Consider the following 12,004-nt stretch of genomic DNA (forward strand, 5'->3'; position numbering starts at 1 on the left):
GTAGCAAAAACGTAATTTATTGCCTTGATGGTAAAGAACTTATTGTTGATCCTGTCTGATGTACATGTATAGCTTTCCCAGAACTAGTCCTAGTCACATCTTTACACATGGAAAACTACTCTCTGGAGCCTGTGCTTTGGTATACCTGCTGTATAAGACACTGCCACGTCCATAAGGAACGCCAGAACACTTCTATTAACCTATGTTCAAACTAGTTGTGGATCTTTAAGCACCATTTTATAAACTTACAGAATTTCTGTATCTCTGGAGGAAAATTGGCCCTATAGCTTTTGTCTTTTCCCATGAAATTAAGCCCAGATTCCTTAATGTGACAGCTAAGGCTCTGTATCATCTGACTAGGAACCTCCATTCTAGATTTCTGTACTCCAGCGACACTTATTCCCTATCTCCTGGAGACCTCATTGACTATGCCTCTGTGCATTAGCTCATGCTTTCTCACCACAAGACTGCCTTTGCTCTCATCTTTCTTGTCCGGTAAAGCTTGACATTACCTCCTTCCAGTCCTTTCCTAACTCTTCTAGATCCCTTTTCAACATAATTATTTTCTCCTTTGTTTTTATTTCAAAACCCCATCATAGCACTGATAGGGCTACTCCTGAGGTTGGGAGCTTTGTGAGGGCAGGAAATACTTCCTTTTGTTTGTATCCCCTGACCCTCAGCAGTAAATAATAAATCTGTTTAATAAATGAATGTTAGAGTTATTTTGATAATCATTTCTTTGTTCTTAAAACTATAAATAAGGAATACCTTACTGAAAAATACAGTGCATATTTTCACAAGTCCCCCAACCATGTAACAATGCTAAAGTTTCCATGCAAATAATTCTTTTTTAGAGTCTTTCCCCCATTGGTCCTTGGAAAGGATATTATATGATGAAGTACTATTGGAATTGTTTACAAAGATTTGGGACTTAATTAGCATGAAAGTCTCTTTTCTAGAAAGCAATGAATCAGAGATAGAATGTGCATATTCATCCCAAAGGAAAAGAATACATCCTGGACCAACACTGGAATGCAACCTGACAAAGTTATTAATTTTTAAAAAAGAATTTATCAATTGCAAGTGAATGCGATTAGTAAAAAATGCAAAGAAGGATAGTTATGCAAACTTTGACAATATCCATTTAAACAAAGACTAGAGGGTTTCTCTACCCAAGGACATACCTGGTCCTTGGTTCAATCAAAAACATTTATTGAGTTCATAGTATGTTGTGCATACTAGACACTAGTATATAGATGGGATAAGAAGAGTGTAGAAGCCTCACAGCAGGGAGGTAAACACCCTCATGAGGGGAAGAATGGATTCCCATTCTTAGATAGGCATCAATAAACATCAACATTGTGTTACTTCAACCTTACAATTTTCTTCCAACTGCCATAAGGATAAAATGTTCTGCCTAGGGGATGAAACAGTCTAATCCTTATACAGGTTATACTCTGCATTATGAATAACTGAATGGATCTTGGTTTGGGTTATTAGTTTCTTGTAATCTCCGTTAGTGTGGTCACATGCCTGAGTCTAGCTTCAGAGCCAGGGTGAGACTGCACAGGTACCAAAGCAGCACTCCAGCCACGGCATGCGCTCTTCCATTGGAAGTGTCTATAGATATGTGTTTTGATTTTCTGCAACTGTTGAAGTTATTATTTGATGTATAAAACCATTATTCACACAAACCCATGACAAATAGATGCTGACTCCTTTCCAAGAGGACACTAGTTAAGAAACTGAAGGCAAAATTTGTGATTTCTTACTAAGACTTTCTTCTAAGCAAAAGTGGTATTCTTCTAAATATTTATATCACACAACATAATTATTTAACTTTTCCATATTTCACTTTCTTTTTTTTTTTAAATGTATGCTGTTATAATAAAGAAATTTTGATATTGCATAATTTTGTCAGTGTTTTCTAGTGTTTTTGGAATAAAGAACAAAACCCTCTTTTGGGCCATGAGGAGTTCCTGACCCATTGATTCTGCTCCGGGCTTATTTCCACCTGGACTCACGCTCACTCTCTAGATCCAACCTCACTGGCCTTTATGTGTCCTCCAGTGTGGCCTGCCCCTCCTGTTGCTGACCCTTTCTTTGTACCTTCCCTTCTACCTGCTCAGAATGGTCTCCCCTTTCTAGTTCACCTAGTTGTTTCCTACCCTTCCTTCATAGAAGGCAGAACATATTCCTTGCGGTGGCATGGTATACTGTATTAAATAATTGTGCTTCAAAGTAATTTTTAAAATTTTGTCTCATTATGTAAACTTTTGAAGTTATTTCGTAAGATGCATTGCAAATAAATAGTATTATAATTTTTCTTTTGAGACTTTTATGTCTGATGGATTTTTATTAAATGGACCAGATTTATTTTGTAGCTACTACCGTCCACAATATTAATATAACAGAAAAAAAAAAAGTTAGTGTAACAGTACTACTGGGTAATACATTGTGATCAGAATAATTTTCTGGATATAAGTAGCCAACTATATCTTAAATCCCACCCATAGGACTGCTTAGAACAAATGTAAGCTATTTGAAAGCGAAGAAGACTTCTCAGCCTATTATGGAAATAGAAGAGGAGTCTCCTGAAAGGATTCAGTTTCTTCAGAGCAGTGGAACCTCTGTCTTAAGTATTGACAGCTTAGAAACAAATGGTAAGAAATGTGAAGGATATGAATTGACAGGTTAATTACCATGATTATAATTAAAATTTTTACAAAAATTAAGTTGTGTCTTTGAGCCCCCTTTACTGAACCATGTAGACATACATAATACCTTCCTAGAAGGTTTAGAATGATATCTCGAGAGAAGCCTTATAATGTTACATACTGATTATGAATGTAAATCTATATTTGGTGGGTGAGAGATAAAGTATGTTTTAAATTTTTAAAATTGTATTAATGTCAATAACTGCATCATTAAAAGCATTTAAATTAAAATTAATTTTATCAAAATTTTGCATGTTAGTAAAAATATATTCATGCTTTCCATTTAGAGATCATAGTTTCTGAACTCAATCATAGTGTTCTTGGATTGGGATTGGACACATTAGAGGAACAAGAGGAAAAGGAGCAATTTTTTGCCAGGCTCGAGGAAGGCTTAACATCTTCCATTGATTATTCAAGATTAAATAAGGAATTGGATTCCAATGACTCCACACAGTTTAAAACTTTACATAGGTAATGTATACACAATATCAACTATCATTAAATGATTCCTATGTTTTTCTATACTTTTGGAAGGCTAGTGTATGCATGGACTTAAATGGGTAAACATTGTAAGAGGTACATGTTAAATCTTATTTTATCTCTTACTGCTTTTCTCTGTTCATTATTTTGGTCATGATTTCTCATATATGAACGGAATATGTTAATTTGTGTTTGAGAGCCCACTTTGTATCCGGATATCTGAAATGTCATGGCTGAGATGCTATTGCGACTAATTGCACACTGCAAAAAGAAAAAAGGAAAGTAGTTTATTTTTTTTTTTTAAGTTTATTTATTTTGAGAGCAAGAGAGAGAGCACAAGCACAAGCAGGGGAGGAGCAGAGAGAGAGAGAGGGGATCCCAAGCAGGCCCCACAGCATCAGTGTGGAGCCTGATGAGGGACTCAAACCCACTAACTGTGAAATCATGACCTGAGCCAAGATCAAGAGTCAGATGCTTAAACCAACTGAATCACCCAGGTGCCCCACAAAAGTAATTTATTAAGCAATGTTCCACAGATAAGGTAAATAAGAGAGTTCAAGTAGCTGTCATAAACTCATAGAAAATAGGGACAGAAGGAAAGGAGGAATAGGGAATAAAGACAGCTTTTGTCTCTGTCCTGCCTTTGTGTATGATTGACCCTGATAATTATCAGGAAATTTCATTCTTTCTGGAAATCCTGTTAGTTGACTGAGCTGGTCATCTGTAAGTATAGCAGACCTTTGACTTTTTAAAATTATGAATGGAAGTCAGATTACATCTTTAAGATTTTAAGAGCACCAAACTATAATTAAGGCTGAGGAGAATCATGACCTTTGCTTATTTGAGTACCTGGCCTCCTTGCGATGCTTAGTTCTCACAGGCCAGGGGTAAAGCAGTATAGTGACTGTCACGAACTGTGTAGAGTTTGAGATTTTGCCCCTACTTATAAGCTAACAAATCTGTTGGCCAGTTTCATGGATGCTGACAATAGACACAGTTTCCTGGGTCAGAAACAAAGGACTTTTTTTCTCACAACAAAAGTCTACACCTCATGTTAATTTGCCTCAGTTCCCCCATGCTCCATAAGGCCTGCAGAGACAATACGAAGGGTCCATAATGGCTCTCTGCATGGATGGTGGGTTGCTTTACAGAAGACGATCCCCGAGATTGGGGAATCTATTGCTTTTATAGTAAGAGGAAACGAGTCTGCTCCTTTTCTGGGAGGACATGCTGCCTCATCTCTCAAGGTTGCCCATAGCAAACACAAGCCTGGGAAATGACCTAGGAATGAGGGGTCTGTGCCTTGCTTTCTAGGTGTACCCCAGGAGAACATGTAGGGATGCTCAGAGTCCGTGGGGATCGCCTCTCCCAACAGTGACAACACAGATTAAACATACACAGGATTGTTGGCCACAAGTTTTTGTCTCTTTGCAGTATTTCTTACCTTTTTCTTATTTCTTAACAATATTCCTAACTACTGATACTTCTGTTGTAGAATAGTCTAGTTAGTGTGCTAAAATGCATTGAGTACACGGTAGTGTTTGCTATGAATATTATTATTACTATAGTTTTATAGCTTCCTGGATTTGCTGATCTCTCTAATAACAGGGTTGATGGACTGAAAAAAATACAATGGATTTCTTAGCTTGAAATAAAGCAGTATATGAACTAATAATATACCCAATGTATTTAAAACTTGCTCAAGCTCCTTTGTCACCTTGCTGAGTTTTTATATTTAGGCCTCGTATTTAACCTCCATTTCATGATTAAATTGGTTCTTAACATGTAAATGCTGAACCTGGCATTCTCTCCTGGCCTCTAGGTAGACTTCACTGGTTCTCATAACTTGTGGTCAATTTCTGATCTTTAGTGTAAAAGAATTTCTGAGCCCTGAGACATGTAAAGAAAGGTACACATTTATGTATAAAATCGTGTGTCTTTGTGTATAAAGTTAAAAAATATGGCATTTTTTCACTTTGTATTAATTGATAGCTATGGTTAGTCTTAGGCGTGAGGATTCTTTATTTTCAGAACATTTTCTTTATAGCTCCCAAATTTTTAGTTTTTGATGGAATAATAGTACTAGAGAAGAAAATATGATGTTGGAAGTTTTTAAAAAATATACATGAAAGATTGCATGGGAACCTATTATTAACATGTAATACTAAATTATGTACTTTTTATTTTTTTGGTAGTCAAGCTAATGTAGAACTGACTGAAGATAAACATGATGATGAATCAAAACATGAAGAACTGGCAGGTAATTGGTTTTAAAATTTACAACATTTGTAAAGGTAATATAACTTAATAAAGACATTCATAGGAGAAAATAATTAAAAGGAAAATCTAATCTTCAAAACAGCTTTGAATGGGTAGAGTGAACTGCCTAGGTTATAATCTGAGCTACTAAGAAGTTGCTGAAAGTGCACTACTGCCTCATTTGTTGGGAGTGGGCAGTGGACCAGTTAGGAAGACAGAAAAAGGACCATGGGGATCTGTGAAGCCAGGACCAGGATCTTTAAAGCATGGCTCCGAAGGTATTTCTTTTTCTGTCCTTTGACTTTTAATGTCTTTGTCTTTGTTTTTATATTTAAAATGAGTTTCTCATAGATGGTATATAGCTGGGTTTTACTTTTTAAAACAAAATTTTTTTTTAATGTTTATTTGTTTTTGAGAGAGAGAGGGAGACAGAGCATGAGAGGAGGGGAGAGGAAGAGAGAAAGGGAGAATCTCAAGCAGGCTCCAGGCTCTGAGCTGTCAGCACAGAGCCCGACGCGGGGCCCGAACCCACGAACCGCGAGATCATGACCCAAGCGAAAGTCGGACGCTTAACCGACTAAGCCACCCAGGCGCCCCTAAAACAAAATTTTTTTTTAATGTTTATTTCTTTTTGAGAGAGAGAGGGAGACAGAGCATGAGAGGAGGGGAGAGGAAGAGAGAAAGGGAGAATCTCAAGCAGGCTCCAGGCTCTGAGCTGTCAGCACAGAGCCCGATGCGGGGGTCGAACTCATGAGCCGTGAGGTCATGACCTGAGCTGAAGTTGGACACTTAACAGACTGAGCCACCCAGGTGCCCCTGGGTTTTACTTTTTTATCTAATAATCTGACAGTCTCTGACTTCTGAATGAAATTTTTCTACCCTTTATAAAAATGAATTCACTGGTATAGTTGTTTAGTGTTCTGCCATTTGTTTGCTTTTGTCCTGTAGCCTACTGGATTGAGTACTGTTAGCATTCCATTTTATCCCTTCTTTTGGCTTGTTAGTTATACTTCTTTGCTGTATTCTTAGTTTTTCTGTGATTCACAATGTGCAGCTTTATCTTATTAAATAAAGTCTGCATTCAGATAACACTATACCACTTTATATGAGTCTTAAAAACAATAAAGCCTCCCACAACCTTTTTCTATTTTTACCATACATTTTTCTTCTATATATTTTGAAACCCCGTGATGCATTATTATTATTATTATTGCTTTTAAGAGTCTATTTAAAAAATTTTTGAGGAAGATAAAAAATTTATGTACATGTGAAAACATATTTATCCACATATTTATCATCCCAGCTTTTTTTGCTATTCTTTTGCATAGATTTGAGGATTTTTAAAAATTTCTTACTTGAAATGAATTTTTTAAAATTAATTTTAAATTGAAGTATAATTGATATATTATTTTCAGCCATACAACATAATGATTTGATACATTGTGAAATGACCACCATAATAAGTCGTTAATATCTGTCACCAGCAAAAATTTTCTTGAGATAAGAACTTCTAAGATTGCTTGTCTTAGCAACTTTCAAATGTAGTTGACCCTTGCACAACATAGGGGTTAGGGATGCTGACCTCCTGCACAGTCAGAAATCTGTGTGTAACTTTTGGCTTCCTAGAAACTTAACTACTCTTAGCCTCCTGTTAATTGAGATCTTTAGTGATAACAAAAACAGTTGATTAACATATTTTGTATGCTATGTATATTATATACTGTATTTAAAAAAATNCTACATACTGTAAAGTCAGCTGGAGGAAAGAAAATGTTATTAAGAAAGTTATAAGGAAGAGAAAATACAGTTACAGTACTATAGCATATTGGAAAAAAATTCTCCTGTAAGTGGAGCCATTGTAGTTCAAACCTATGTTGATCAAGAGTCAGCTGTGATAAGCTATCTAGTATTTTGAGTTTTTATCTAGTAATTTTCTTCAGCATGAAGAAGAACCTCCTCTGATATTCCTTGTAGTGCATGTCTACTAGGAAAATCTTCTAAAGTTTTGTTTTCTTTGAGCACTTTAGCAATTTCATTTTGTCTTATGGCGTTTTTTCTCCTGAGAAATCAGTGATAATTCCTATTATGATTATTTAATGTATATTGGGTGTGTGTGTGTGTGTGTGTGTGTGTGTATGTGTGTTTTCAAGATTTTCTCTTCAGTCTGGTTTTGTGGCAATTTGATAATGTATCTTGGTGTGCTGTTTTTGTATTTATCCTGTTTGGAGGTAGTTGAGCATCATTGATCTATGGATTTATACTTTCCATCATAATTAAAAAATGTTTTGTCCATGGGGTACCTAGATGGCTCAGTTGGTCAAGCATCTGACTCTTGATTTCAGCTTAAATCATGATCCTAGGGTTGTGGAATCAAGCCTCATGTCCAGCTCTGTGCTGAGCATGGAGCATGTTTGAGAATCTCTCTCTTTGGCTTTCTCTCTGTCTCTCTCTGTCTCTTCCTTCCCTCTTTCTCTCTTAAAGTAAATACAACAAAAAATTTTTAAAAATGTTTTATTCATTAATTCTTCAAATATCATTTCTTTTGCCCCCTGACTTTAATTATAATTATATTAAATGGTTAAATTTCGTCCTGCAGGTCACTAAGACTTTCATTTTTTTAAAGCTTTTTCCTCTCTGTGCTTCAGTTTTTATTTCTATGTCTTCAGATACACTGATTTTTTTTTCTTCTTTCTTTGCTCTTTTGTTAATTCATTGAATCTTTTATTTTTTTCTTTCAATCTAGAAGTTCCTTTTGGGTCTTTATTTTTAAAAAGTCTATTTAGTATCTTTTCTCATGTTCATTTTTTCAAGTTATTAACAGAAAGTGTATGCTGCTCATCCCAGTGTTTGTGCATTTCTCGGTCTCTTTCAATTGATTGCTGCTTTTCCTAGTTAGGGTCACATTTTCCTCCTTGTAAGTCTAATGATTTCTTATTGGGCATTGGATATTGTAGATTTTTACATTGTTGAGTGTCTCTATTTTGTTTTTTTCTTATAAAGAGTATTGAGCTTTGTCCTGGCAGATAACTGATTTTGCTAGCTTGATGCTTTTGAAGCTTTTCTTATGCTTTATTAGAGGAAGTCTCCAGTAGCCTTCTATAGTACACTTTGACCCTAGGAGTAAGGTACAGCCTTTCTGAGGTTTCTACTGAATGACCCTATTAAACAGTGAGGACTTTTTCCAGTTCATCTGGTTAGAGCTCCACAGTCTCACTACCCTTTGGGAGCTCTGTGAATTTTCCAGCCTATAGCTTTTCAGTTGCTCAAACTATACAAATATGGCTTAATATTTATCAAAGACTCAAGGAGACCCCATGCAGGTCTTTCCAGCTCTATTTCTACATAGGTACCTTCCTCTGTTACTGCCCTGCAACTTCCGATTGCCCAGCTTTTCTGCTCTTAACCTCTGTCACCCGATCTTCCCCTCTCTGCTTAACGTTCCTGAATGTATGTACCTGCAAGAAACCATAGGACTCACTTCACTTGTTTTTCTTTTCTTAGGAATCATATTTTTGTGCTGCCACTTGTCCAATGTCTGTAAACAGTTTCATATATTTAGTCCAATGTACTCATTGTTTACAAAGTCCTTGAAATCCAGCGTAGTAGAGGAGACAGTCCTCTAGGTTGCATCATATTGAAATTAAAATTTGCAGGGAAATTTTCCAACAAAGAATGAAAACTGTCTCCAAAATCTATCATTCAGGTCTTTTATGTTGACTATTATTTACTTTATCTGAATTTTAAAAACTTCTTTTATTTATGAAAATATTGTCAAAGTTATAAAGTTAGGGAATATAATGATAGAAATAGCACCTTGAATGTATAACATCTTTGTCTCAAAAAGGTTAAAACACTAGAAATGAATATTCTCATTGTTTTCCAGATAATATGGACGAGCCTGCATTATTACCATCTCTGGGATTTCTCATATAAGAACCACCTCCTCAGTGTGGTTTTATTCTTTCATTTTTATATAAACTTAATTTGCCTTAATGTTTCTGAAATCTCTGATATGCTGTTTTCCTTCCATTTATTTCTCATCTGTTGTAATTTCTGTATCTACCAATGACTTTTCCTTCTTACTTCAAACCTAGTTTATTCATGAAAAATTCCTGGAAAAGATATTGGTTATTTATATGTTATAGTATTTGCCTGTAGACTATTCAGTTACAAAATGTAATTTTGAAAAATGCACATTTGCACTTTTCCCAATCCAAACTAATATTTGGCCTTAATATCTTTTGATTCAGGTTAAATGCAGTACTAGCTATAACAATACTAAGAAAGATAATTATTACTAAATATAATAGCTAACTCTTATAAATATGGCATATTATACACCAGCCACTGTTCTAAACACTTTAACTCTTAATCTTCTCAGCAACCCTTTGAGATAAGTACTATTATCATTCTCACTTTACAGATGGGGAAAATGAGGCAAACAGGGTTTCTTACCTGCCAATGATTTTATACTATAAGTAGCAGAACCAGGAATTAAATCCAAGCTTTCTGGCACCTAGGCATGCTCCTTTTTCTTTTTTTAAAGACTTTATTTTTAAGTTATTTCTACACATAATGTGGGGCTTGAATTTACAACCCTGAGATTAAAATTTGCATGCCCTACTGACTGGAGCCAGCCAGGTGCCCCTCCTGGTTATGCTCTTATGTGCTGTGGTATACTGTCTAAACTATTTCTCAAACTGCCTCTTTGTAGTCAAACACACACTATTTTCCTTCCATTGATTTCAGGTAGTTCTCAAATCCCACATAGTTGTCTAAGTTCATTGTCAAACCCTCCCAATATTTCCTTTCTCCTTGTTCATTATCTGTATTTAAATGAGTCTGATCTCTGAGGCTACTTAAAATTCAGTGATTCTCATGTAGAATATTAGAATTTTAATCATGTTTTATTGGTTCTAGAACCTAGAAGTGTGTCTAATACAAAGTAATTTCTTGATAACTACTTTGTGAATTATGTCTACTAATATTTAGAAAAATAACTTGTGAATTTAACTATGTCTGCTAATATTTAGAAAATCTCAAGCAATGTTCTTTCTTATATAGGAGAGAAACAAAGGGGAGCTTCTCAGTCTCAGAATAAAGATAATTGATGTAGTTAACCAACTAAGCTAGTTTATTTACCTAAGGTACTATACCCACTTTGTATTCTTATGAATTAAAACAGAGGTGTTTCTGAAAGTAGATGTCACTGGAAACATCTCTGTTTAACTTCTAAGCCCTCCCAAATTAATTCCCAGACTTTCAGTATTAATTAAACTCAGGGTTTCTTCTCCATTCTAAGGAAAGACAGCCATTCCAGAAGCAAACTCTCTAGGACCTTATACAGTCTTTCATTCATCAGGCCATCTTGTTTGTGAATGTCATCTAATTTTTGAAATACAGATAAGATCATGTTTATTTCTGGAATGATGGTTTCCACTCTGAGAAGCTCACAGGTATCAGTCATTCCTTAATGGCTATAAACAAATTAAAATTTGGTGAAGAGGGGCACAGGGGTGGCTTAGTTGGTTAAACATCTAGTTTCAGCTCAGGTCATGATTTCACAGTTCGTGGATTCAAGCCCCATGTCGGGCTCTGTGCTAACAGCTCAGAGCCTAGAGCCAGCTTCGGATTCTGTATCTCCCTTTCTCTGTCCCTCCTCCCTCTCAAAAATAAATAAACATTTAAAAAAAGATGTTTTTTAATTGGTGAAGAAATCATGGTCAGATAGTCCCTACTGCACCTTCCCCAGAATTAGTCTTACGGCATCATGTTAACATGGACATACCTTTCCCTTCTGGTGTGATGTAATTGAGATACAATTTGGGATTACAGNTCTCAGGTCATGATTTCACAGTTCGTGGATTCGAGCCCCATGTCGGGCTCTGTGCTAACAGCTCAGAGCCTAGAGCCAGCTTCGGATTCTGTATCTCCCTTTCTCTGTCCCTCCTCCCTCTCAAAAATAAATAAACATTTAAAAAAAGATGTTTTTTAATTGGTGAAGAAATCATGGTCAGATAGTCCCTACTGCACCTTCCCCAGAATTAGTCTTACGGCATCATGTTAACATGGACATACCTTTCCCTTCTGGTGTAATGTAATTGAGATACAATTTGGGATTACAGCTGAGAAGTGTCCAGGATTGGGAAATATTAGGTCATGTAGAGCCAGTATTTACCTGAGGGAAGGGTTAGAGATAGACCTTTCATAAGTACTGTTTCAGGCTTACATTGGAGATACCTACATAGACAAAAAACAAAAAACTTTAAAAAAATAAGCAAATTTAACCATTTTGTTTAAGAACATCAAGATTTCACAAAAGGACTGCCTTTTATAAGTAAGCTATTTGAGATTTCATTTTAAAAAAATAACATTAAAGTTTGTTTTAAAGATAAAAAAATTTTTTGGACATCTCTAGAAATTTTTAGTCTGTTAATAATTTAAAAGATTGAATTATAGAACTCTTAAAACTATTTGAAAGTACAAGATGACAAAGTAAGCCTAAGTCTTACGAATTGAATTCTGATTAAATCTTTGCAAAATTAAAA

General features: G+C 35.5%; 1 protein-coding gene across 5 annotated transcripts in view; it reads left to right on the forward strand.

The window, feature by feature from the left end:
• The window catches only part of CEP162 (centrosomal protein 162), a 117,697-nt gene that overhangs the window by 23,360 nt on the left and 82,333 nt on the right, over window positions 1–12,004 (forward strand). For all 5 annotated transcript variants that reach the window (XM_077750299.1, XM_077750295.1, XM_077750297.1 and 2 more), the window contains exons 4-6: window positions 2,517–2,663; window positions 3,005–3,188; window positions 5,393–5,457. In XM_077750299.1, coding sequence (XP_077606425.1) covers window positions 2,517–2,663; window positions 3,005–3,188; window positions 5,393–5,457 — 396 coding nt within the window. The remainder of the gene's footprint in view (window positions 1–2,516; window positions 2,664–3,004; window positions 3,189–5,392; window positions 5,458–12,004) is intronic.

The sequence above is a fragment of the Crocuta crocuta genome, unplaced genomic scaffold (genome assembly GCF_008692635.1).
Source record: "Crocuta crocuta isolate KB4526 unplaced genomic scaffold, BGI_CrCroc_1.0 scaffold9, whole genome shotgun sequence".
NCBI classification, from domain to species: domain Eukaryota; kingdom Metazoa; phylum Chordata; class Mammalia; order Carnivora; family Hyaenidae; genus Crocuta; species Crocuta crocuta.